The following is a 23,263-nucleotide window of genomic DNA, read 5'->3' as shown; positions in this document are numbered from 1 at the left end:
CTCAGAACTAACCTGCTCCAGGGCAGGCTAACTCAGGGCTAACTCCACTGTCCTGCATTCAGAACTAACCAGCCTAAACCCTAAACAGCAAGCAATGCAGACGTGGCTAGGAAAAACTCCCTAGAAAGACCGACACGTAAGAAGATACCTAGAGAGGAACCAGGCTCTGAGTTTGGGCAGTCCTCTTCTGACTGTGCCGGGTGAAGATTATAACAGTACATTGCCAAGATGTTCAAATGTTCATAGATGACCAGCAGGGTCAAATAATAATAATTACAGGGGTTGGTCAGCACCTCAGGAGTAAATGTATTTTAAAATATTAAAATACCTATCACACTATTTAGTCATTTATTTTTATTTATTCATATAACCTTTATTTAACTAGGCAAGTCAATTAAGCACAAATTCTTATTTACAATGACGGCCTACCAAAAGGCAAAAGGCCTCCTGCGGGGACGGAGGCCTGGAATAAAAACAATACAAATATAGGACAAAACACAATCACTGTATGTGTCATACAAAAGTTACATTAAGTTAATGCATTCTGTCATTACTAGGGATGGCAAGTAGCCTCGTGGTTAGAGTGTTGGGCCACTAACCAAAAGGTTGCTGGCTTGAATCCCCGAGCTGACAAGGTATAAATCTGTCGTTCTGCCCCTGGACAAGGCAGTTAACCCACTGTTCCCCGGTAGACCGTCATTGTAAATACGATTTTTTTCTTCACTGACTTGCCTCGTAAAATAAAGGTTAAATAAAATAAAAAAATGATTTCGATACAATTATTTTATTGATAGGAGTGGGAAAAAGGTGTTCAGTTATTATCGATAAGTAATAAAATAAAGACATCTCTTCTGAAAGCCTTTTTCACACCATAGCCTGCTGAATTAGCAAAATAACTTTTCTTTCATTTTGATTTCGGCACAAATGAAAATGTGGCACTGACTCACCCATTGGATTGATGTTTCAGCATTGTCTCAATGAAGAGTTGGGCATTTCGACTCTCCATGTGTGACATGCACACGTAGTTACAAGCCTGCTACAGTTAGCAGCAGGCGGACAAGCAATATCCACCGTCGAAGCCTGACATGGAATGTGAAGCTAACTGAAGCTGCTTTAGAAAACCCTGAGTTGATAACGCTTTCTTCATAGGATACCCCTCTGGCCTCACGGTGGTTGTTGTAGCTGTAGTTATTGTGAACTTGAAGGTGCAGAGTTCTGATGTTACTGTCGTAGTATAATTTGACTCTGTAGATGTTCTATAATATCAGTATACTGGCAAAAGTAGTACCCTGTGTTACTGTGTTCCTGTCTGTGGTGTTAATGTGGTGTACCTGACCGTTATCCTGACTGGTATGTTGTTATCATGACTCTTCCCACCATCGTACAGCATGGTGCAGCCATAGTGTCGTTGTGATGCACTAACCTCCCATTCTCTCCTCTCTTCACCTCTCGCTGGTGTTGCTCTCCCTAGATGATGGTGAATAGGACCACAGAGGTATATTTGGATCTCGTCTACACACTCAGCACTCACAGCCCACCACCTCACACCCTGCTGCTAACTGCTAACTGCTGCTGCTAACTGCTGCCTCATCTCTCCTCCCTGTTCCTGCATTGCTTCTTCTGTTATTTTATTTACTGTCTGTCTTGGTGCTTTCCAGAAGGGACTAGAAAGCAGCATGACCTCTGACCTCGATGTACTGACAACATGGACTGACGGTCTCTACAGCTGAGGGGCTGGCTTCCTTTATCCAGTCTCATAAAACCCTTAAGAACCTGGTTAACACTTGAACCGCCAATGGCCACTGACATTTAATTTAGTCAATAAAAGGTATCGCCCCGCTCCTCCAAAAACAAATGTTATTTGTCACCTACACGTGTTTAGAAGATGTAATTGCGGGTGTAGCGTAATGCTTGTGTTTACTTGTCATTGTTTTTCTCGGAAGCTACCCGGAACATATCCCAGTCCGCATGATCAAACTATCTTGAAGCGTGGATTCTGATTGGTCAGAGCAGCGTTGAGTAGTCCTTAGCACAGGTACTTCCTTTTTGAGTTTCTGCCTATAGGTAGGGAGGAGCAAAATGGAGTCGTGATCTGATTTGCTGAAGGGAGGTCGGGGGAGGGCCTTGTAGGCATCCCAGAATTAGGAGTAGCAGTGATCGAGTGTTTTAGCAGCGCGAGTACTACAGTCAATGCGTTGATAGAACTCCGGTCGCGTTTTCCTCAAATTTTCTTTGTTAAAATCCCCAGCTACAATAAATGCCGCCCCAGGATTTGTGGTTTCCAGTTTTCATAAAGTCCAGTGAAGTTCTTTGAGGGCCGTCGTGATACCGTCTTTAGGGGGAATATACACGGCTGTGACTATAACCAGAGAATTCTCTTGGAGGTAATACGGTCGGCATTTGATTGTGAGGTATTCTAGTTTGGGTGAACAAAAGGACTTGAGTTCCTGTGTGTTATCACAATTACACCATGAGTTGTTAATCATGAAACATACACCCCCGCCCTTCTTCCCGGAGAGATATTTATTCCTGTCTGTGCGATGAACTGAGAACCCAACTGGCTGAACGGACTCAGACATTATATCCCGAGAGAGCCATGTTTCCGTGAAAGAGTACGTTACAATCCCTGATGTCTCTCTGGAAGGAAATCCTCTCCCTGAGCTCGTCAACTTTACTATCCAGAGACTGAACTTTAGCTAGTAACATACTCGGAAGCAGTGTGCATGCCTACCTGAGTCGGACTAAAAGTTCACTCCGAGTACCTCTTTTCCGCCGGAGGTGTTTTGGAACAGCCTCTGGAATCAGTTCAATTGCCCTGGAGGGTATGATAAAAGGGTCCAATTCCGGAAAGTCGTATTCCTTGTCGTAATGCAGGTAATGCTGGTGCGTTACCGCCACTCTGATATCCAAAAGCTCTTCCCGGTAGTATGTAATAACACCAAACACTGGCTGAGTTCTGTGATGAGATACTGCAGGACACCATTGGACCCCAGGAAGACTAGCGGTTGCCAAGGTGCCAGCTAATGTGGATCCAAATAAAGAATAAAGGAAGCTATCCCCCAGCAGCAGAGACCCAGTCCACCAGTTAGTCCCTCTCAGTGTCTGCCTTAACATCCCCAGGCTTGTGCATGACTCTAACCCAGGCAGGAGAACCCAGACACCCTGAGGCAGGCAGGTGTCGGTCAGCAGAAAGCCCCAGCTGCAGCATCAACAGTCCTCTACTCTAAATGTGGCTATGCTGCTTTTTCTGTTCTCCAACAGCGAACACAGCTAACAGGCCTACTGTAGATCACAGTTCCACACAACACTACTGTAGATCACAGTTCCACACAACACTACTGTAGCTTATAGTCTAGTACAGCCTCTGCTTCAGACAACTTGAAGTTAACAACTGATGAACTATAACTCTATGGAGGAACCATAGACTAGTGGTCGTTTCTACCATATTTCATTGGACTGGTGGAGACACCATAGACTAGTGGTCGTTTCTACCATATTTCATTGGACTGGTGGAGACACCATAGACTAGTGGTCGTTTCTACCATATTTCATTGGACTGGTGGAGACACCATAGACTAGTGGTCGTTTCTACCATATTTCATTGGACTGGTGGAGACACCATAGACTAGTGGTAGTTTCTACCATATTTCATTGGACTGGTGGAGACACCATAGACTAGTGGTCGTTTCTACCATATTTCATTGGACTGGTGACGACACCATAGACTAGTGGTCGTTTCTACCATATTTCATTGGACTGGTGGAGACACCATAGACTAGTGGTCGTTTCTACCATATTTCATTGGACTGGTGGAGACACCATAGACTAGTGGTCGTTTCTACCATATTTCATTGGACTGGTGGAGACACCATAGACTAGTGGTCGTTTCTACCATATTTCATTGGACTGGTGACGACACCATAGACTAGTGATAGTTTCTACCATATTTCATATACCAGTCATTTACTTTAAAATCAGTGAAGGGAAGTGAACAAGCACACACTTTGGGAGGAAGGAGATCATTGGGCTGTAGGCAGGGTCTGCAGTGTGTCTGATCAAAGAGCAGTCCCATCTGGCTATGACGGTATGAGGGGCTGCTCTGATTGGTTGTGTTGTGACTGAGTGCTGATGTCATGATGTATCTGTTTTCTAGAGTGGCTTTACTCCGCTGCACATTGCTGCTCACTACGGCAACATCAACGTGGCAACGCTCCTCCTCAACCGCGGCGCATCCGTGGACTTCAAGGCCAGGGTAAGACTCCTCTAAAACAAGGCCAGGGTAAGACTCCTCTAAAACAAGGCCAGGGTAAGACTCCTCTAAAACAAGACCTGGGTAAGACTCCTCTAAAACAAGACCAGGGTAAGACTCTTCTAAAACAAGATCAGGTTAAGACTCCTCTAAAACAAGGCCTGGGTAAGACTCCTCTATAACAAGATCAGGTTAAGACTTTACTAAAACAAGTTCTTGGTAAGACTCCTCTGAAACAAGATCAGGGTCAGACTCCTCTAAAACAAGACTAGGGTCAGTCTCCTCTAAAACAAGACCAGGGTCAGACTCCTCTAAAACAAGACCAGGGTAAGACTCCTCTGAAACAAGATCAGGGTAAGACTCCTCTAAAACAAAACCAGGGTAAGACTCCTCTAAAACAAGACCAGGGTAAGACTCCTCTAAAACAAGATCAGGGTAAGACTCCTCTTAAACAAGACCAGGGTAAGACTCCTCTAAAACAAGATCAGGGTAAGACTCCTCTAAAACAAGATCAGGGTAAGACTCCTCTAAAACCAGATCAGGGTAAGACTCCTCTAAAACAAGACCAGGGTAAGACTCCTCTAAAACAAGATCAGGGTAAGACTCCTCTAAAACAAGACCAGGGTAAGACTCCTCTAAAACCAGATCAGGGTAAGACTCCTCTAAAACCAGATCAGGGTAAGACTCCTCTAAAACAAGATCAGATTAAGACTCCTCTAAAACAAGACTAGGGTCAGTCTCCTCTAAAACAAGACTAGGGTCAGTCTCCTCTAAAACAAGACCAGGGTCAGTCTCCTCTAAAACAAGGCCTCGGTAAGAGTCATCTGGCCTGTTTCCATCCTGCCCAGGTCAAGAATGTGCTTAGGGACCTGAATGTGCAGGGTCGTACCCAATAGCCCCTGCAGATGTCATTCTACAGCTGCTGGTGTCAGTCTGCACTCCCCCTGCCAAGGCCCTTACACATAGACACACCCTGCCAAGGCTCTCAGTCGGTCATACCTCTGCACTATGAAATATGAGCCTATAGATGTAGATGGAATCTGGCTGTTGTTTGCCAGGACATCCCATAATACTGTCCATCCCAGCATGAAGAAACCATTTGATTCCAGCTGCTGATGGTATGGAGGCGCTTTACACTAGGACGGGGTAATATGTTATCCTATATCCCTCCAACAATGGTAATATGTTATCCTATATCCCTCCACCAATGGTAATATGTTATCCTATATCCCTCCACCAGTGGTAATGTGTTATCCTATATCCCTCCACCAATGGTAATATGTTATCCTATATCCCTCCACCAATGGTAATATGTTATCCTATATCCCTCCACCAGTGGTAATGTGTTATCCTATATCCCTCCACCAATGGTAATGTGTTATCCTATATCCCTCCACCAATGGTAATATGTTATCCTATATCCCTCCACCAATGGTAATGTGTTATCCTATATCCCTCCACCAATGGTAATATGTTATCCTATATCCCTCCACCAATGGTAATATGTTATCCTATATCCCTCCACCAATGGCAATGTGTTATCCTATATCCCTCCACCAATGGTAATATGTTATCCTATATCCCTCCACCAATGGTAATATGTTATCCTATATCCCTCCACCAATGGTAATGTGTTATCCTATATCCCTCCACCAATGGTAATGTGTTATCCTATATCCCTCCACCAATGGTAATGTGTTATCCTATATCCCTCCACCAGTGGTAATGTGTTATCCTATATCCTTCCACCAATGGTAATATGTTATCCTATATCCTTCCACCAATGGTAATGTGTTATGCTATATCCCTCCACCAATGGTAATGTGTTATCCTATATCCCTCCACCAATGGTAATATGTTATCCTATATCCCTCCACCAGTGGTAATGTGTTATCCTATATCCTTCCACCAATGGTAATATGTTATCCTATATCCTTCCACCAATGGTAATGTGTTATCCTATATCCCTCCACCAATGGTAATGTGTTATCCTATATCCCTCCACCAGTGGTAATGTGTTATCCTATATCCCTCCACCAATGGTAATGTGTTATCCTATATCCCTCCACCAGTGGTAATGTGTTATCCTATATCCCTCCACCAATGGTAATGTGTTATCCTATATCCCTCCACCAGTGGTAATGTGTTATCCTATATCCCTCCACCAATGGTAATGTGTTATCCTATATCCCTCCACCAATGGTAATGTGTTATCCTATATCCCTCCACCAGTGGTAATGTGTTATCCTATATCCCTCCACCAGTGGTAATGTGTTATCCTATATCCCTCCACCAATGGTATTGTGTTATCCTATATCCCTCCACCAATGGTAATATGTTATCCTATATCCCTCCACCAGTGGTAATGTGTTATCCTATATCCCTCCACCAATGGTAATGTGTTATCCTATATCCCTCCACCAGTGGTAATATGTTATCCTATATCCCTCCACCAATGGTAATATGTTATCCTATATCCCTCCACCAATGGTAATATGTTATCCTATATCCCTCCACCAATGGTAATATGTTATCCTATATCCCTCCACCAATGGTAATATGTTATCCTATATCCCTCCACCAGTGGTAATGTGTTATCCTATATCCCTCCACCAGTGGTAATGTGTTATCCTATATCCCTCCACCAGTGGTAATGTGTTATCCTATATCTCTCCACCAATGGTAATGTTTTATCCTATATCTCTCCACCAATGGTAATGTGTTATCCTATATCCCTCCACCAATGGTAATGTGTTATCCTATATCCCTCCACCAATGGTAATGTGTTATCCTATATCCCTCCACCAATGGTAATGTGTTATCCTATATCCCTCCACCAATGGTAATATGTTATCCTATATCCCTCCACCAGTGGTAATGTGTTATCCTATATCCCTCCACCAATGGTAATGTGTTATCCTATATCCCTCCACCAGTGGTAATATGTTATCCTATATCCCTCCACCAATGGTAATATGTTATCCTATATCCCTCCACCAATGGTAATGTGTTATCCTATATCCCTCCACCAGTGGTAATGTGTTATCCTATATCCCTCCACCAGTGGTAATGTGTTATCCTATATCCCTCCACCAATGGTAATGTGTTATCCTATATCCCTCCACCAATGGTAATATGTTATCCTATATCCCTCCACCAATGGTAATATGTTATCCTATATCCCTCCACCAATGGTAATGTGTTATCCTATATCCCTCCACCAATGGTAATATGTTATCCTATATCCCTCCACCAGTGGTAATGTGTTATCCTATATCCCTCCACCAGTGGTAATGTGTTATCCTATATCCCTCCACCAATGGTAATATGTTATCCTATATCCCTCCACCAATGGTAATGTGTTATCCTATATCCCTCCACCAATGGTAATGTGTTATCCTATATCCCTCCACCAATGGTAATATGTTATCCTATATCCCTCCACCAATGGTAATGTGTTATCCTATATCCCTCCACCAGTGGTAATGTGTTATCCTATATCCCTCCACCAATGGTAATGTGTTATCCTATATCCCTCCACCAATGGTAATGTGTTATCCTATATCCCTCCACCAATGGTAATATGTTATCCTATATCCCTCCACCAGTGGTAATGTGTTATCCTATATCCCTCCACCAATGGTAATGTGTTATCTTATATCCCTCCACCAATGGTAATGTGTTATCCTATATCCCTCCACCAGTGGTAATGTGTTATCCTATATCCCTCCACCAATGGTAATGTGTTATCCTATATCCCTCCACCAATGGTAATGTGTTATCCTATATCCCTCCACCAGTGGTAATGTGTTATCCTATATCCCTCCACCAATGGTAATGTGTTATCCTATATCCCTCCACCAGTGGTAATGTGTTATGCTATATCCCTCCACCAATGGTAATATGTTATCCTATATCCCTCCACCAGTGGTAATGTGTTATCCTATATCCCTCCACCAATGGTAATGTGTTATCCTATATCCCTCCACCAATGGTAATGTGTTATCCTATATCCCTCCACCAGTGGTAATGTGTTATGCTATATCCCTCCACCAATGGTAATGTGTTATCCTATATCCCTCCACCAGTGGTAATATGTTATCCTATATCCCTCCACCAATGGTAATATGTTATCCTATATCCCTCCACCAATGGTAATGTGTTATCCTATATCCCTCCACCAATGGTAATATGTTATCCTATATCCCTCCACCAGTGGTAATGTGTTATCCTATATCCCTCCACCAGTGGTAATATGTTATCCTATATCCCTCCACCAATGGTAATATGTTATCCTATATCCCTCCACCAGTGGTAATATGTTATCCTATATCCCTCCACCAATGGTAATGTGTTATCCTATATCCCTCCACCAATGGTAATATGTTATCCTATATCCCTCCACCAATGGTAATGTGTTATCCTATATCCCTCCACCAATGGCAACAGCATACTGGAGAACGCTGCTCTCTTCCTCCCCATAAACACAACCACATTTGTGGATGTTAAACTGAATTGGCATCTAGAGGAAAGTGTAAAACATCCAGTCTCGTACAAAGGAAGTTCTAATACAACCCATCACCTGACAAAGCCAAGCAGTTTTATCCAGTGAACACACCCTGCTAATGGAATGGGCTAACAGCCTATCATGACACTCTTAATCGAAGCACAACTTTACCAAGAAACAGTGGATATGTATCACAGCTTATCTCCCATGCAGTTACTCTGTCATGTGATTAGAGCTGGTTTGAGCTGAGATATGAGTACCTTTAGCTGTCACTAGAGGGAGGTGTTCTTCAGCCCAGTACCACAGACTACCTCAGACCTGACTGTCCTACAGACACAGTTCACTAACCCAGTACCACAGACTACCACAGACTACCTCAGACCTGACTGTCCTACAGACAGTTCACTAACCCAGTACCACAGACTACCTCAGACCTGACTGTCCTACAGACACAGTTCACTAACCCAGTACCACAGACTACCACAGACCTGACTATCCTACAGACACAGTTCACTAACCCCAGTACCACAGACTACCTCAGACCTGACTGTCCTACAGACACAGTTCACTAACCCCAGTACCACAGACTACCTCAGACCTGACTGTCCTACAGACACAGTTCACTAACCCAGTACCACAGACTACCTCAGACCTGACTGTCCTACAGACACAGTTCACTAACCCAGTACCACAGACTACCTCAGACCTGACTGTCCTACAGACACAGTTCACTAACCTCAGTACCACAGACTACCTCAGACCTGACTGTCCTACAGACACAGTTCACTAACCCAGTACCACAGACTACCTCAGACCTGACTGTCCTACAGACACAGTTCACTAACCCAGTACCACAGACTACCTCAGACCTGACTGTCCTACAGACACAGTTCACTAACCTCAGTACCACAGACTACCACAGACCTGACTGTCCTACAGACACAGTTCACTACCACAGTACCACAGACTACGTCAGACCTGACTGTCCTACAGACACAGTTCACTAACCCCAGTACCACAGACTACCACAGACCTGACTGTCCTACAGACACAGTTCACTAACCCAGTACCACAGACTACCTCAGACCTGACTGTCCTACAGACACAGTTCACTAACCCAGTAACACAGACTACCACAGACTACCTCAGACCTGACTGTCCTACAGACAGTTCACTAACCCAGTACCACAGACTACCTCAGACCTGACTGTCCTACAGACACAGTTCACTAACCCAGTACCACAGACTACCACAGACCTGACTGTCCTACAGACACAGTTCACTAACCCAGTACCACAGACTACCTCAGACCTGACTGTCCTACAGACACAGTTCACTAACCCAGTACCACAGACTAACTCAGACCTGACTGTCCTACAGACACAGTTCACTAACCCAGTACCACAGACTACCTCAGACCTGACTGTCCTACAGACAGTTCACTAACCACAGTACCACAGACTACCTCAGACCTGACTGTCCTACAGACACAGTTCACTAACCCCAGTACCACAGACTACCTCAGACCTGACTGTCCTACAGACACAGTTCACTAACCCCAGTACCACAGACTACCTCAGACCTGACTGTCCTACAGACACAGTTCACTAACCCCAGTACCACAGACTACCTCAGACCTGACTGTCCTACAGACACAGTTCACTAACCCAGTACCACAGACTACCTCAGACCTGACTGTCCTACAGACACAGTTCACTAACCCAGTACCACAGACTACCTCAGACCTGACTGTCCTACAGACAGTTCACTAACCCAGTACCACAGACTACCTCAGACCTGACTGTCCTACAGACACAGTTCACTAACCCAGTACCACAGACTACCTCAGACCTGACTGTCCTACAGACACAGTTCACTAACCCCAGTACCACAGACTACCTCAGACCTGACTGTCCTACAGACACAGTTCACTAACCCAGTACCACAGACTACCTCAGACCTGACTGTCCTACAGACACAGTTCACTAACCCAGTACCACAGACTACCTCAGACCTGACTGTCCTACAGACACAGTTCACTAACCCAGTACCACAGACTACCTCAGACCTGACTGTCCTACAGACACAGTTCACTAACCCAGTACCACAGACTACCTCAGACCTGACTGTCCTACAGACACAGTTCACTAACCCAGTACCACAGACTACCTCAGACCTGACTGTCCTACAGACACAGTTCACTAACCTCAGTACCACAGACTACCTCAGACCTGACTGTCCTACAGACACAGTTCACTAACCCAGTACCACAGACTACCTCAGACCTGACTGTCCTACAGACACAGTTCACTAACCCAGTACCACAGACTACCTCAGACCTGACTGTCCTACAGACACAGTTCACTAACCCAGTACCACAGACTACCACAGACCTGACTGTCCTACAGACACAGTTCACTAACCCAGTACCACAGACTACCTCAGACCTGACTGTCCTACAGACACAGTTCACTAACCCAGTACCACAGACTACCTCAGACCTGACTGTCCTACAGACACAGTTCACTAACCCAGTACCACAGACTACCTCAGACCTGACTGTCCTACAGACACAGTTCACTAACCCAGTACCACAGACTACCTCAGACCTGACTGTCCTACAGACACAGTTCACTAACCCAGTACCACAGACTACCTCAGACCTGACTGTCCTACAGACACAGTTCACTAACCCAGTACCACAGACTACCTCAGACCTGACTGTCCTACAGACAAGTTCACTAACCCAGTACCACAGACTACCTCAGACCTGACTGTCCTACAGACACAGTTCACTAACCCAGTACCACAGACTACCTCAGACCTGACTGTCCTACAGACACAGTTCACTAACCCAGTACCACAGACTACCTCAGACCTGACTGTCCTACAGACACAGTTCACTAACCCAGTACCACAGACTACCTCAGACCTGACTGTCCTACAGACACAGTTCACTAACCCAGTACCACAGACTACCTCAGACCTGACTGTCCTACAGACACAGTTCACTAACCCCAGTACCACAGACTACCTCAGACCTGACTGTCCTACAGACACAGTTCACTAACCCAGTACCACAGACTACCTCAGACCTGACTGTCCTACAGACACAGTTCACTAACCCAGTACCACAGACTACCTCAGACCTGACTGTCCTACAGACACAGTTCACTAACCCAGTACCACAGACTACCACAGACCTGACTGTCCTACAGACACAGTTCACTAACCCAGTACCACAGACTACCTCAGACCTGACTGTCCTACAGACACAGTTCACTAACCCAGTACCACAGACTACCTCAGACCTGACTGTCCTACAGACACAGTTCACTAACCCCAGTACCACAGACTACCTCAGACCTGACTGTCCTACAGACACAGTTCACTAACCCAGTACCACAGACTACCTCAGACCTGACTGTCCTACAGACACAGTTCACTAACCCAGTACCACAGACTACCTCAGACCTGACTGTCCTACAGACACAGTTCACTAACCCAGTACCACAGACTACCTCAGACCTGACTGTCCTACAGACACAGTTCACTAACCCAGTACCACAGACTACCTCAGACCTGACTGTCCTACAGACAGTTCACTAACCCAGTACCACAGACTACCTACAGACCTGACTGTCCTACAGACACAGTTCACTAACCCAGTACCACAGACTACCTCAGACCTGACTGTCCTACAGACACAGTTCACTAACCCCAGTACCACAGACTACCACAGACCTGACTGTCCTACAGACACAGTTCACTAACCCAGTACCACAGACTACCTCAGACCTGACTGTCCTACAGACACAGTTCACTAACCCAGTACCACAGACTACCTCAGACCTGACTGTCCTACAGACACAGTTCACTAACCCAGTACCACAGACTACCTCAGACCTGACTGTCCTACAGACACAGTTCACTAACCCAGTACCACAGACTACCTCAGACCTGACTGTCCTACAGACACAGTTCACTAACCCAGTACCACAGACTACCTCAGACCTGACTGTCCTACAGACACAGTTCACTAACCCAGTACCACAGACTACCTCAGACCTGACTGTCCTACAGACACAGTTCACTAACCCAGTACCACAGACTACCTCAGACCTGACTGTCCTACAGACACAGTTCACTAACCCAGTACCACAGACTACCTCAGACCTGACTGTCCTACAGACACAGTTCACTAACCCAGTACCACAGACTACCTCAGACCTGACTGTCCTACAGACACAGTTCACTAACCCAGTACCACAGACTACCTCAGACCTGACTGTCCTACAGACACAGTTCACTAACCCAGTACCACAGACTACCTCAGACCTGACTGTCCTACAGACACAGTTCACTAACCCAGTACCACAGACTACCTCAGACCTGACTGTCCTACAGACACAGTTCACTAACCCAGTACCACAGACTACCTCAGACCTGACTGTCCTACAGACACAGTTCACTAACCCAGTACCACAGACTACCTCAGACCTGACTGTCCTACAGACACAGTTCACTAACCCAGTACCACAGACTACCTCAGACCTGACTGTCCTACAGACACAGTTCACTAACCCAGTACCACAGACTACCTCAGACCTGACTGTCCTACAGACACAGTTCACTAACCCAGTACCACAGACTACCTCAGACCTGACTGTCCTACAGACACAGTTCACTAACCCAGTACCACAGACTACCTCAGACCTGACTGTCCTACAGACACAGTTCACTAACCCAGTACCACAGACTACCTCAGACCTGACTGTCCTACAGACACAGTTCACTAACCCAGTACCACAGACTACCACAGACCTGACTGTCCTACAGACACAGTTCACTAACCCAGTACCACAGACTACCTCAGACCTGACTGTCCTACAGACACAGTTCACTAACCCAGTACCACAGACTACCTCAGACCTGACTGTCCTACAGACACAGTTCACTAACCCAGTACCACAGACTACCTCAGACCTGACTGTCCTACAGACACAGTTCACTAACCCAGTACCACAGACTACCTCAGACCTGACTGTCCTACAGACACAGTTCACTAACCCAGTACCACAGACTACCTCAGACCTGACTGTCCTACAGACACAGTTCACTAACCCAGTACCACAGACTACCTCAGACCTGACTGTCCTACAGACACAGTTCACTAACCCAGTACCACAGACTACCTCAGACCTGACTGTCCTACAGACACAGTTCACTAACCCAGTACCACAGACTACCTCAGACCTGACTGTCCTACAGACACAGTTCACTAACCCCAGTACCACAGACTACCTCAGACCTGACTGTCCTACAGACACAGTTCACTAACCCAGTACCACAGACTACCTCAGACCTGACTGTCCTACAGACACAGTTCACTAACCCAGTACCACAGACTACCTCAGACCTGACTGTCCTACAGACACAGTTCACTAACCCAGTACCACAGACTACCTCAGACCTGACTGTCCTACAGACACAGTTCACTAACCCAGTACCACAGACTACCTCAGACCTGACTGTCCTACAGACACAGTTCACTAACCCAGTACCACAGACTACCTCAGACCTGACTGTCCTACAGACACAGTTCACTAACCCCAGTACCACAGACTACCTCAGACCTGACTGTCCTACAGACACAGTTCACTAACCCAGTACCACAGACTACCTCAGACCTGACTGTCCTACAGACACAGTTCACTAACCCAGTACCACAGACTACCTCAGACCTGACTGTCCTACAGACAGTTCACTAACCCAGTACCACAGACTACCTCAGACCTGACTGTCCTACAGACACAGTTCACTAACCCAGTACCACAGACTACCTCAGACCTGACTGTCCTACAGACAGTTCACTAACCCCAGTACCACAGACTACCACAGACCTGACTGTCCTACAGACACAGTTCACTAACCCAGTACCACAGACTACCTCAGACCTGACTGTCCTACAGACACAGTTCACTAACCCCAGTACCACAGACTACCACAGACCTGACTGTCCTACAGACACAGTTCACTAACCCAGTACCACAGACTACCTCAGACCTGACTGTCCTACAGACACAGTTCACTAACCCAGTACCACAGACTACCTCAGACCTGACTGTCCTACAGACACAGTTCACTAACCCAGTACCACAGACTACCTCAGACCTGACTGTCCTACAGACACAGTTCACTAACCCAGTACCACAGACTACCACAGACCTGACTGTCCTACAGACACAGTTCACTAACCCAGTACCACAGACTACCTCAGACCTGACTGTCCTACAGACACAGTTCACTAACCCAGTACCACAGACTACCTCAGACCTGACTGTCCTACAGACACAGTTCACTAACCCAGTACCACAGACTTCCTCAGACCTGACTGTCCTACAGACACAGTTCACTAACCCAGTACCACAGACTACCTCAGACCTGACTGTCCTACAGACACAGTTCACTAACCACAGTACCACAGACCTGACTGTCCTACAGACACAGTTCACTAACCCCAGTACCACAGACTACCTCAGACCTGACTGTCCTACAGACACAGTTCACTAACCCAGTACCACAGACTACCTCAGACCTGACTGTCCTACAGACACAGTTCACTAACCCAGTACCACAGACTACCTCAGACCTGACTGTCCTACAGACAGTTCACTAACCCAGTACCACAGACTACCTCAGACCTGACTGTCCTACAGACACAGTTCACTAACCCAGTACCACAGACTACCTCAGACCTGACTGTCCTACAGACACAGTTCACTAACCCAGTACCACAGACTACCTCAGACCTGACTGTCCTACAGACACAGTTCACTAACCTCAGTACCACAGACTACCACAGACCTGACTGTCCTACAGACACAGTTCACTAACCCCAGTACCACAGACTACCACAGACCTGACTGTCCTACAGACAGTTCACTAACCCCAGTACCACAGACTACCTCAGACCTGACTGTCCTACAGACACAGTTCACTAACCCAGTACCACAGACTACCTCAGACCTGACTATCCTACAGACACAGTTCACTAACCCAGTACCACAGACTACCTCAGACCTGACTGTCCTACAGACACAGTTCACTAACCCAGTACCACAGACTACCACAAACCTGACTGTCCTACAGACACAGTTCACTAACCCCAGTACCACAGACTACCTCAGACCTGACTGTCCTACAGACACAGTTCACTAACCCAGTACCACAGACTACCTCAGACCTGACTGTCCTACAGACACAGTTCACTAACCCAGTACCACAGACTACCTCAGACCTGACTGTCCTACAGACACAGTTCACTAACCCAGTACCACAGACTACCTCAGACCTGACTGTCCTACAGACACAGTTCACTAACCCCAGTACCACAGACTACCTCAGACCTGACTGTCCTACAGACACAGTTCACTAACCCAGTACCACAGACTACCTCAGACCTGACTGTCCTACAGACACAGTTCACTAACCCAGTACCACAGACTACCTCAGACCTTACTGTCCTATAGACAGTTCACTAACCCCAGTACCACAGACTACCTCAGACCTGACTGTCCTACAGACACATTTCACTAACCCAGTACCACAGACTACCTCAGACCTGACTGTCCTACAGACACATTTCACTAACCCAGTACCACAGACTACCTCAGACCTGACTGTCCTACAGACACAGTTCACTAACCCAGTACCACAGACTACCTCAGACCTGACTGTCCTACAGACACAGTTCACTAACCCAGTACCACAGACTACCTCAGACCTGACTGTCCTACAGACACAGTTCACTAACCCAGTACCACAGACTACCTCAGACCTGACTGTCCTACAGACACAGTTCACTAACCCAGTACCACAGACTACCACAGACCTGACTGTCCTACAGACACAGTTCACTAACCCAGTACCACAGACTACCACAGACCTGACTGTCCTACAGACACAGTTCACTAACCCAGTACCACAGACTACCACAGACCTGACTGTCCTACAGACACAGTTCACTAACCCCAGTACCACAGACTACCACAGACCTGACTGTCCTACAGACACAGTTCACTAACCCAGTACCACAGACTACCACAGACCTGACTGTCCTACAGACACAGTTCACTAACCCAGTACCACAGACTACCTCAGACCTGACTGTCCTACAGACACAGTTCACTAACCCAGTACCACAGACTACCTCAGACCTGACTGTCCTACAGACACAGTTCACTAACCCAGTACCACAGACTACCTCAGACCTGACTGTCCTACAGACACAGTTCACTAACCCAGTACCACAGACTACCTCAGACCTGACTGTCCTACAGACACAGTTCACTAACCCCAGTACCACAGACTACCTCAGACCTGACTGTCCTACAGACACAGTTCACTAACCCAGTACCACAGACTACCTCAGACCTGACTGTCCTACAGACACAGTTCACTAACCCCAGTACCACAGACTACCTCAGACCTGACTGTCCTACAGACACAGTTCACTAACCCCAGTACCACAGACTACCTCAGACCTGACTGTCCTACAGACACAGTTCACTAACCCAGTACCACAGACTACCACAGACCTGACTGTCCTACAGACACAGTTCACTAACCCAGTACCACAGACTACCACAGACCTGACTGTCCTACAGACACAGTTCACTAACCCAGTACCACAGACTACCTCAGACCTGACTGTCCTACAGACACAGTTCACTAACCCCAGTACCACAGACTACCTCAGACCTGACTGTCCTACAGACAGTTCACTAACCCCAGTACCACAGACTACCTCAGACCTGACTGTCCTACAGACAGTTCACTAACCCCAGTACCACAGACTACCTCAGACCTGACTGTCCTACAGACAGTTCACTAACCCAGTACCACAGACTACCTCAGACCTGACTGTCCTACAGACAGTTCACTAACCCCAGTACCACAGACTACCTCAGACCTGACTGTCCTACAGACAGTTCACTAACCCAGTACCACAGACTACCTCAGACCTGACTGTCCTACAGACACAGTTCACTAACCCAGTACCACAGACTACCTCAGACCTGACTGTCCTACAGACACAGTTCACTAACCCAGTACCACAGACTACCACAGACCTGACTGTCCTACAGACACAGTGTCAACTGACAGTGATACTGTACATTAGGTCGTGTTAAGGGTATCTTCATCGGGTGAAGCTGTTTACAATACACCCAGAACAACTGATAACCCGCTGTTAGTGTCATTCAAAGTACTGTATGTGTAGGTATTAATGTCCAATCTGATGGAAATAATGACTGTACTGTATTTATGACTTGATGTTGTGTCTCCCCTCCTCAGAATGACATCACACCGCTGCATGTGGCTTCTAAGAGAGGGAATGGCAACATGGTCAAAGTTCTGCTGGAGAGGGGAGGCAAGATAGACGCCAGGACTAAGGTTAGATATACACTATACTACATTATACAACGGGTGGGTCTCATCCTGAATGCTGATTGGTTAAAACAGCATTCCAGCCGGCGTCTGTTCCACAAGTTAAAATGTCTATGTACTCTGTTCCATCTGACTGCTGCCATCCACTGTCTCATCAGCCCAGCCAGGCAATTTATAACCTTGATCTCCACTGTAAAAAGCATCTAGACATTATCTCACATTTCTTTTAGACTAACATTTAGTTTTAACAGATTTGTATAAACCTCGCTGTCTGTCGCTCCGACATTTTCAACATTGTTTCTATATTCACATTGGATATCCAGCTGTCCCGTAGTAATGAACGTGTCGGGACGAGACAGACAGGCAGCGGTTCTCAGACAGTCCAGATCATGAATCAGCTGGTATAATTGTTATGGATAAATACAAAGGAATGTCCATTGAAAACCAGGTAAAGAACAAAAGGAAGGGCAGCTAGTTTTCAGTCTTTCCAGCTTCAGTTTGAAGTGATTGTTAGCTGTGTTGTTGGCTCCTCTGAACAACGAGTGAGCAAACGAGTCCCGACGAGTGAGCAAACGAGTCCCGACGAGAGAGCAAACGAGTCCCGACGAGTGAGCAAACGAGTCCCGACGAGTGAGCAAACGAGTCCCGACGAGAGAGCAAACGAGTCCCGACGAGTGAGCAAACGAGTCCCGACGAGTCAGCAAACGAGTCCCGACGAGAGAGCAAACGAGTCCCGACGAGTGAGCAAACGAGTCCCGACGAGTGAGCAAACGAGTCCCGACGAGAGAGCAAACGAGTCCCGACGAGTGAGCAAACGAGTCCCGACGAGAGAGCAAACGAGTCCCGACGAGTGAGCAAACGAGTCCCGACGAGTGAGCAAACGAGTCCCGACGAGTGAGCAAATGTCCTATGCCAGGCAAAATCGTACATTATTAGCTCATTGTTATGGATGTGTCGGGAGTCTGGACTAGACAGACAGACAGACAGGCAGCGCCTCATTAGCTCATTGTTATGGATGTGTCGGGAGTCTGGACTAGACAGACAGACAGACAGGCAGCGCCTCATTAGCTCATTGTTATGGATGTATCCAAATAAATGTCACTAGAAAACAACTTAAACAAATGAAAATGCGGCAACTTTGCTGTTATTCTGGCTGTACTTTTTGACGTGACTGTAATTTAGCTAGCTAGCAAGCAAGGCATAAGAACGTTGCCAGCCAGAATGGCAATGGAACATTCATCACTTTAGAAGTGTCATTGTGTTTCCAAGTCACTAAATCCTCATCAGTGCCAATTGAGAATGCACTGAGTACAACGCTCAGTCGGACCTCATAGAACTTTCAGCGATGTAGTGACGCAACGTGAAAACTGTGAATACTGAACATCTATGTTTCTGTTTGGATGTATATTATGACATAAAGCCCTGTATGGAAGCTGCTCTTCTCTAGTATTGTCTCAGTCCCAGATATAACATGGTTGTTGTGACAATAGAAATAACAAAATTACTGTCAATTATTCATGTTTATTGTCCTACAGGAGGACTGGTCCGTGTTCAGATTCATGTTTATTGTCCTACAGGAGGACTGGTCCGTGTTCAGATTCATGTTTATTGTCCTACAGGAGGACTTGTCCGTGTTCAGATTCATGTTTATTGTCCTACAGGAGGACTGGTCCGTGGTCAGATTCATGTTTATTGTCCTACAGGAGGACTGGTCCGTGGTCAGATTCATGTTTATTGTCCTACAGGAGGACTGGTCCGTGGTCAGATTCATGTTTATTGTCCTACAGGAGGACTGGTCCGTGGTCAGATTCATGTTTATTGTCCTACAGGAGGACTGGTCCGTGGTCAGATTCATGTTTATTGTCCTACAGGAGGACTGGTCCGTGGTCAGATTCATGTTTATTGTCCTACAGGAAGTAAATCTAGCTCACACACAATATGCACAAAACATCTAGAAAACCCAGCAGGGAAGAACCAATAGTCAGAGATCCAGTAAGTAACCTGTGTAATGTCCTACTTCCCCTTAACCTCTGACCCCAGGACGGTCTGACCCCTCTCCACTGTGGTGCCAGGAGCGGACATGAACAGGTGCTGGAGATGCTGCTAGACAGAGGAGCTCCCATCCTGTCCAAAACTAAGGTACGGTAACTATGGCAATGTCTTTCTCTCTCTGTCCCTGTCCCCCCTCTAAACTGTCTCTCTGTCCCCCTCCAGAACGGTCTGTCTCCCCTCCACATGGCCACCCAGGGGGACCATCTGAACTGTGTTCAGCTCCTGCTACACCACGAGGTTCCTGTTGATGACGTCACCAATGACTACCTGACGGCCCTGCATGTCGCCGCCCACTGCGGACACTACAAGGTCGCCAAGGTCATTGTGGACAAGAAGGCCAATCCCAATGCTAAAGCACTGGTAAGCATCAGTCACACTGTGTATTAAAATCCCTGTTAGCTGTTAGCTTAGCTTAAGCTTAGCATTATTTTAGCAATAACTTAGCATTAGCTTTAGCAGTAGCTACTCTTCCTGGGATCCACACTAAGTTGGAAACACAGAACAGTGACATGGGAACAGTAACACGCTGAAACACAGAACTCTGTTGTTCCCTGGTTCCTGTTAGAAAACCAGTAGAATCAGTGTGAAATGCACATCCACTTCCTGTTGTATGGTTCTGCCTCATCCAGTCCACAGCCTCTGAGGCTGACAGTAAAGTGTGTTGGCAGGCAGCAGGGTCAGGGCTAGGGTTGATGGCATCAGGCAGCAGGGTCAGGGCTAGGGTTTATGGCATCAGGCAGCAGGGTCAGGGCTAGGGTTTATCAGGCAGCAGGGTCAGGGCTAGGGTTTATCAGGCAGCAGGGTCAGGGCTAGGGTTTATCAGGCAGCAGGGTCAGGGCTAGGGTTGATGGCATCAGGCAGCAGGGTCAGGGCTAGGGTTTATGGCATCAGGCTGCAGGGTCAGGGCTAGGGTTTATCAATCAGGCAGCAGGGTCAGGGCTAGGGTTTATCAGGCAGCAGGGTCAGGGCTAGGGTTTATCAATCAGGCAGCAGGGTTAGGGCTAGGGTTTATGGCATCAGGCAGCAGGGTCAGGGCTAGGGTTTATGGCATCAGGCAGCAGGGTCAGGGCTAGGGTTTATGGCATCAGGCTGCAGGGTCAGGGCTAGGGTTTATGGCATCAGGCAGCAGGGTCAGGGCTAGGGTTTATGGCATCAGGCAGCAGGGTCAGGGCTAGGGTTTATGGCATCAGGCAGCAGGGTCAGGGCTAGGGTTTATGGCATCAGGCAGCAGGGTCAGGGCTAGGGTTTATGGCATCAGGCAGCAGGGTTAGGGCTAGGGTTTATGGCATCAGGCTGCAGGGTCAGGGCTAGGGTTTATGGCATCAGGCAGCAGGGTCAGGGCTAGGGTTTATGGCATCAGGCAGCAGGGTCAGGGCTAGGGTTTATGGCATCAGGCAGCAGGGTCAGGGCTAGTGTTTATGGCATCAGGCAGCAGGGTCAGGGCTAGGGTTTATGGCATCAGGCAGCAGGGTTAGGGCTAGGGTTTATGGCATCAGGCAGCAGGGTCAGGGCTAGGGTTTATGGCATCAGGCAGCAGGGTCAGGGCTAGGGTTTATGGCATCAGGCTGCAGGGTCAGGGCTAGGGTTTATGGCATCAGGCAGCAGGGTCAGGGCTAGGGTTTATGGCATCAGGCAGCAGGGTTAGGGCTAGGGTTTATGGCATCAGGCAGCAGGGTTAGGGCTAGGGTTTTTGGCATCAGGCTGCAGGGTCAGGGCTAGGGTTTATGGCATCAGGCTGCAGGGTCAGGGCTAGGGTTTATGGCATCAGGCAGCAGGGTCAGGGCTAGGGTTTATGGCATCAGGCAGCAGGGTTAGGGCTAGGGTTTATGGCATCAGGCAGCAGGGTCAGGGCTAGGGTTTATGGCATCAGGCAGCAGGGTCAGGGCTAGGGTTTATGGCATCAGGCTGCAGGGTCAGGGCTAGGGTTTATGGCATCAGGCAGCAGGGTTAGGGCTAGGGTTGATGGCATCAGGCAGCAGGGTCAGGGCTAGGGTTTATGGCATCAGGCAGCAGGGTCAGGGCTAGGGTTTATGGCATCAGGCAGCAGGGTCAGGGCTAGGGTTTATGGCATCAGGCAGCAGGGTTAGGGCTAGGGTTTATGGCATCAGGCTGCAGGGTTAGGGCTAGGGTTTATGGCAGCAGGGTCAGGGCTAGGGTTTATGGCATCAGGCAGCAGGGTCAGGGCTAGGGTTTATGGCATCAGGCAGCAGGGTTAGGGCTAGGGTTTATGGCATCAGGCTGCAGGGTCAGGGCTAGGGTTTATGGCATCAGGCTGCAGGGTCAGGGCTAGGGTTTATGGCATCAGGCTGCAGGGTCAGGGCTAGGGTTTATGGCATCAGGCAGCAGGGTCAGGGCTAGGGTTTATGGCATCAGGCAGCAGGGTCAGGGCTAGGGTTTATGGCATCAGGCAGCAGGGTCAGGGCTAGGGTTTATGGCATCAGGCAGCAGGGTTAGGGCTAGGGTTTATGGCATCAGGCAGCAGGGTCAGGGCTAGGGTTTATGGCATCAGGCTGCAGGGTCAGGGCTAGGGTTTATGGCATCAGGCAGCAGGGTTAGTGCTAGGGTTTATGTTATCAGGCAGCAGGGTCAGGGCTAGGGTTTATGGCATCAGGCAGCAGGGTCAGGGCTAGGGTTTATGGCATCAGGCAGCAGGGTCAGGGCTAGGGTTGATGGCATCAGGCAGCAGGGTTAGGGCTAGGGTTTATGGCATCAGGCAGCAGGGTCAGGGCTAGGGTTGATGGCATCAGGCAGCAGGGTTAGGGCTAGGGTTTATGGCATCAGGCTGCAGGGTCAGGGCTAGGGTTTATGGCATCAGGCAGCAGGGTTAGGGCTAGGGTTTATGGCATCAGGCAGCAGGGTCAGGGCTAGGGTTTATGGCATCAGGCAGCAGGGTCAGGGCTAGGGTTTATGGCATCAGGCAGCAGGGTCAGGGCTAGGGTTTATGGCATCAGGCAGCAGGGTCAGGGCTAGGGATGATGGCATCAGGCTGCTTGTATACCGGCATG

At 47.7% G+C, this 23,263-nt stretch overlaps 1 protein-coding gene across 1 annotated transcript in view; it reads left to right on the top strand.

The window, feature by feature from the left end:
• LOC120037527 (ankyrin-3-like) overlaps window positions 1–23,263 on the top strand; it is a gene marked incomplete at both ends in the record, with an annotated part of 44,795 nt that overhangs the window by 1,899 nt on the left and 19,633 nt on the right. Inside the window, 5 exons of the mRNA XM_038983559.1 lie at window positions 1,472–1,495; window positions 4,154–4,252; window positions 18,114–18,212; window positions 20,247–20,345; window positions 20,421–20,618. Coding sequence (XP_038839487.1) covers window positions 1,472–1,495; window positions 4,154–4,252; window positions 18,114–18,212; window positions 20,247–20,345; window positions 20,421–20,618 — 519 coding nt within the window. The remainder of the gene's footprint in view (window positions 1–1,471; window positions 1,496–4,153; window positions 4,253–18,113; window positions 18,213–20,246; window positions 20,346–20,420; window positions 20,619–23,263) is intronic.

This window comes from Salvelinus namaycush, unplaced genomic scaffold (genome assembly GCF_016432855.1).
Source record: "Salvelinus namaycush isolate Seneca unplaced genomic scaffold, SaNama_1.0 Scaffold1746, whole genome shotgun sequence".
NCBI lineage: Eukaryota > Metazoa > Chordata > Actinopteri > Salmoniformes > Salmonidae > Salvelinus > Salvelinus namaycush.
Note: the sequence above shows the minus strand (reverse complement) of the source record. Positions and strands in the feature narration are given on the sequence as shown.